The sequence below is a fragment of the Nannobrachium achirus genome, assembly GCF_963921795.1.
Source record: "Nannobrachium achirus genome assembly, chromosome: 1".
NCBI lineage: Eukaryota > Metazoa > Chordata > Actinopteri > Myctophiformes > Myctophidae > Nannobrachium > Nannobrachium achirus.
The window spans coordinates 18,650,707-18,656,487 of record NC_137810.1 but is presented as its reverse complement, the minus strand read 5'-3'; the positions used below and the strand labels follow the sequence as shown (position 1 = coordinate 18,656,487).

Here is a 5,781-nt window from a genome sequence, read left to right as displayed (position 1 = left end):
GACGACAGACAGAAGCCCAGAATTCTTCTTGTAAACAAGTGGCTAACCGTCGCTCTGTGTCCCTCTTTTGTCCTCGGTTCTGAAGAAAGTTCTCCTCCACTGTTGCGTTGTATTTAGTTCATGATTGCTTCCCTGTAGTGTCTACAGTGGGAAAGTGTATAGGCCACAACATGCCACAGCCATTATCAAAACGTGTCTGTATAGCCTATTTAGCCTAAAAGATGGGGATAGAACTTGAGACTGTAGAGGTCTGTGTGGTAGTGGTGGTAGTGCATGACGACAGTTTGACTGACGTCGCACCCATCAGGGCAGACAGTTTTCTTTTACAGTGTCATAAGTATTACAGTATATTTTTGGTTTCAGTCTATATCACAGGTCCCCTCTGCCATCATTTTGCAGCAGCCATGGAGCATCCCTCGCGATGCGGATTCGTTTTGGAGTAATTCTTCATTCTGTGAATTTGAGACCTCCCTGTGACAGGGTGTGCGCCGATGTCACACACAAAGAATTGCAGATATACAAGCTCACAACGCTGCTTGCACTGCGGTGCATTTTGAGCTTGTAGATCGGCTATTTTCTGTATATTTGAAGTATAAATCAGACATTGGAAACTCAGCGGAGGCCTGCACATTGAGGTGGTTCGAGGTAACCGCCTCTTGGGAGGTGAATTTGCATCTGTAGGAGGGTCATCATGGTTTATCAAGACAGGGGACTTGGTCTGACTGGGTTTTCACATCCTCATATCACATTGTATCGACATATAGCACCTGTCGTAGTCACACTGAGTCAGTGGGTGACTGGTCATCAATGTGGTGTCTCATTGACTGGACGCTGGTCAGGATTTTCTTCTGGTGTCCGGCCAGGGACACTCCGATCCTCTGAAGGTCCCTGGTAAAACATGGGAGGAAAGGCAGATGAGACATAACGTTTGGCGTCGATACAACCACCATGACCTTCTTCTCTACTGGGACTGCTATGGCAACCCATGTGCCAAAGAGATCGGAATACCGAATTCAGAAGAATTTACAAAAGCCACTGATGTGGACTTCAAAAAAAGATTTTGCTTTAAAGAGGTGGTGCCATAGTGTTGTACTTTTTCTGGTTTTCATGTGTCTATGACAGTACTTTATTAGACCCCCTGGTGTTGTTGTTATGAGCAATTATGATTGTATTTTGAGTTTCTTCCTGGATGCTTGACACCTTGTGGGTGAAAAGTGCCAATTCAAAAACAGTGAGTAAATGACATCATACAGTATAATCATCCCCTCCCCTATAAGCATTCACCCAACACTGTGGCTGTGGCTAACTTCAGCTGGGTCACCACCCACCTGACAACCAATCATACTTAATGAACTGGTGGGTGTGGCCACATAAAAAAGCTAATTTTAACTCTTTTTGTGCACTTTTTTGGAAAATAATCTTCCTCCTAGTACAGTAGTATAATCATAATACCTGATAATCATGTTTTAGGGGGGAAGAAAATCATGCCACTGCATCTTTAACACATGGGCTGCTCAGGTTTATAACATTTCTAGCTGTTGCTGCTGCTGCCGTTCACTCACACTTTATTTTAAAGAGCCTCTGAAGCTTCGTGCGTGTGCACGTGGGTGTCCACTGACGATTGAGGAAGATAATCCCTTTGTTTACAAAAGCTCGCGAAACTAAAATCCAAACGGGAGCCGACCATTGCGTTATAGTGTCGCCGTGAAAACAATCAGATCTCTGCTTCCCTGGCATTCTTTTCACCTCATTCAGAGATAAAGCCCTTTTTATGTTTCAGAGTAGAATGGAAATCAATGTAACCAGCCTCCGCCATTTTCTCCCTCTCTCTCTCTCTCTGCTACGGGGTGACGTATGGACTCGGGTCATTCAGAGGGCAGGCAGCAGCACGTACAGTTAACCCTTCGTTGTCTCGTTCAGGGACGAGTTTGGCGTGGTGACACCTAGTGGCCTTAACTAGTTACTGAACGAGTTTGGCCTCCCAAGTGTTAAGACATGCCGTAAGCACAAACACCAACATAATACTCATGAGAACAGACAGAGGCTACAGGCTCATGAGCAGACAGACAGATAGACAGATAGACAGGTGGACCTACTCCGCAGTGAGTTCAGTGACGTGGGGCAGGGAGGTGAACCCGGAGCCCAGGAAGGAGTCGCGGTACTGGGTCATCTTCAGGGCAGCCAGCCAGTCTTCCACTGAACTCACGCTGCTCAGGTCTGGGCCTCCGCGGTCCAACAAGGGATGGTTGGTGGGACTGTGCAGCGTGGGTGGGAAGGGGGTGTCGAGAAAAGAGCTGTTGTCACTAACAAAGGAGAGCAAGCCACAGACATTTCTGTGATTATATCGCCACGGTCGGGCAGAAACCTCGTATCTCCACGTTTCAAATGTGTACGTTTTTTCGTAAAGTAAAGCCCCACTTCAAAATGCAAGACTGTCACACTAAACTAGTGAAAATAGCCAATCTACACGCACACAACGCCTTGTGTGCTTGTAGATCGGCTATTTTCACTAGTTTAGATCATTTTTAAAATGATAAATACAAAACAAACGGTTTTGGACATACAGGGTTTCTGTCGGGCAGAATCTCCACGTTTCAAATGTGTACGTTTTTTCATAAAGTAAATACTACATAACGCAAGACTGTCACACTAAACTAGTGAAAATAGCCGATCAACACGCACACAACGCCTCGCGTGCTTGTAGATCGGCTATTTTCACTAGTTTAGATCATATATCAGATTTTAAATGATAAATACAAACTGAACGGTTTTGGACATACAGGGTTTCCACCCGACAACGACGATGTGCATGTGCTCAAAGTATAAACTTGTGTGGGTGACCTCTCTCTCTCTCTCTCTCTCTCTCTCTCTCTCTCTCGCTCCACTCACCCAGCAGGCATGTTGTTGAGGCCTGCCTTGAGAGATGCAGGGTTGCGTATCATCTTGTCCAGCATGCTGACGATATCGGGGAACTTTGGCCTGGTGTTCCTGTCCTTCTGCCAGCAGTCTAGCATGAGCCGGTGTAACACCAGTGGACAGTCCATGGGAGCTGGAAGCCTGAAGTCCTGTTCTATGGCATTTATTACCTGAGAGAGAGAGAGAGAGAGAGAGAGAGAGAGAGACAGACGTGAGATTTCAACAGACTTGCACAAAGTAAAACCACAGTGCATTTTAACAGCCGGCAACAGCAGGCGACGGTCGGACGTATTTTCTGGAAGTGCGTTATTTGTCAATGGGACGCGCCAACTACTAGCGATAAACAATGGTGGAAAACGTCGCCAAAAAACATGAAAATGGGTTATCTTTTGGACGACATCGGCCAGAGTCACCAGCTGTTGCCTGCAGTTAAAACTGTTTAGTGTTATGGTCAATAATAAAACATTGACAGACTTTGTGTGAACCTGCTCATCTGTAGATTGTTAAACCAAATTACATCAATACCTTGATTAGTACAACTGTTATTGAAGAGAAAGCAATGTTTATTTGCCATTATGCTGTTTTATTTTTGAACATATTGGCATGGGAACTGGACTTTTGATGTACATTTTTCTAAGCAAAATGCTGTATTCAGGGGAAGGGGGTAATCGGCTTCAGAAATCAGTAAGGGGGTACTGCAGAGAAAAAAGTTTGCCCTATTCACCATATTCCTGGCCCTCTATATGGAGGCTGCCATTTTGTTTTACAGAGGGCGCTAGAGAGTTTTTCTCTGTGTGCTGCTTCAAAAAACATCTTTTCACTTCCTCCCAAGTAAGGAAGTGACACGGAATTGTCTGTTGCCAGATTTTGCTAAAGAAATAAGCCCAACAGAAGCAGGCTATAGCTATACTACTTTATTTTACTATTGAAAATGGCCGATCAGCAAGCTCACAATGTGTCACATTGCGACACATTGTGAGCTTGTATATTTGCTATTTAAAAAATATTGAGGGAAAAAAAATCGGAATATTTTTGAAACATTTTAACAACATAAGTGTGGAGGTCCCTGGCACCACATATTTTCAGATGGGGGTCTGCGACTGTGAACAAATATGTAATCTGGGGTCCTTGATATGAAAAGTTTTGGGAACCACTGGTTTAAAAAAATATTAGAAGGTAAGCCCAATAAGCAACTATTTTTTTAGACACAAATTGCTTATTATAAGCAGACATGGCAACCCAGGTACATTCAGAGCCCAGAGCCTAGAACGCCAACTACTGACACTTTAATGCAAGGACAACAGGAAACCAAATGATGTTTTTCAGGCCAGCTTTTTCAGCCTCCGCCTCTTTCAGGATATGAACAGGAAGCCGGGGGTGGGGCCAGGAATAACGTGAATAGGAATCGTTAAAGGGAACTGTTAAAGAATCGGATCGTTAAGAGGGAATCGTTAAGGAACCGGACTCGTTAAATCTAAAAGGATCCCAACCTATACTGTACACTCGCTTAGTACAAATTAACACTGATGATTTCACTGTGTATCTTTTTGAGTTAAAAGTTGGGAGTCACAATTAAAGCAGAGACGACATGAATAAAGATTCGTAACGGCCGCCTACTGGCTTGTTTTGAAACACTTTTCCAAACACTATTTCAAATGGCATAATTGAAATGATTTACCTCTGAATTTCACTTTGCGACGACACAGAGGGTAATTTTATTCATCGCTGAGCTGCACTGAATGTTCAGTGTTTCATTTGCGTGTGGCTTTGCTGCATTCATTACATCAACGCAGCTGCACACTCTGGTAACGTAAAGCAAACAAGAACCTGTGTTCCAATGGAACCAATTTAGGTTTTTATTTAGTCACAAGCTCTTGTTAATACTTTTTATTGGTTCAATATTCATAAATATATTGTCATAAATATATTGAACACTTAAACCACTTTCAATTTAATTTAAATTCGGGATAGATTGTCATGTTTTGAGCTTGTAGATTGCTTATTTTTTATACTTTCTTGTGACAATTTGGTACAGTATGGCGAAGTATAATTCAGGGTGTCTGAAATAGTTTTAAACCCAGTGTCAAGGCTTCTTTGGTGACTATTGATTAATGACAACATCATTGCATCTCACAGCATTCCCTCTCTTCTCTCTTCATCTCTATCTGTCTCTCCCGATCTATTTCTGTCTATCTCTCTCTCTCTCTCATATACGAACAAAGCAATAACACCATCAAAAAATACGCATTCTAAACATTTTCTTCCCAGCGTCCTCAAGTAAAATTGTCATTTTAATGCTCCAGTCAGCATGCCTATAAAGCTGTAGCTAACAGTAAGCTGGCAGAGAGAGTGGCGCGTCCACAAAGTGCTGTGCGAGGGATTTGTCTCCTCGCCCGCGTGAACTCTGGTTGACCCCCCACACTCACTTTTCTGGCTTTGTGCCGCATAATTTCTCTCTAAGCACCGCTGTCAATCAAGACGGTTCGGCAGCTTGTGTGGTGCGACATCACACGTCTCTTTCATGGTTAATTTATGTCCACCACAGCACCTGTAGTGATTCCTCTGACAATAGATTGGTCTTTGTTCCATGAAAGCGCGTGTATACGCTCGCATGTAGTGTGTAGCGTGCATTCACATGTGTGCCTGGCATGGCTGTGTGTGTGTGAGTGTGTGTTCTAGAGTGTGTGTGGATGGGTTCATGCATAGTTAATGCTACAGCAGACCCATGCTGCGGGAAGCAGCCTCCTCACATGCTTTCCTCCATAATTATACACCTTCTGCACCATCTCATGAAAACAGATGCACACGTTTTTCAGCTTGAGACCCAAAAAATACATTTGGTAAAAATACATTATGAATTAATGA

General features: G+C 43.5%; 1 protein-coding gene across 1 annotated transcript in view; it reads right to left on the bottom strand.

Annotated features, from left to right (window-relative positions):
- Positions 1 to 776: 776 nt before the first annotated feature.
- The window catches only part of LOC308286517 (ephrin type-B receptor 1-like), a gene marked incomplete at both ends in the record, with an annotated part of 96,924 nt that continues 91,919 nt past the window's right edge, over positions 777 to 5,781 (bottom strand). Inside the window, 3 exons of the mRNA XM_080727559.1 lie at positions 777 to 888; positions 2,097 to 2,255; positions 2,890 to 3,086. Of these exons, the coding sequence (XP_080583685.1) occupies positions 777 to 888; positions 2,097 to 2,255; positions 2,890 to 3,086 (468 nt within the window). The remainder of the gene's footprint in view (positions 889 to 2,096; positions 2,256 to 2,889; positions 3,087 to 5,781) is intronic.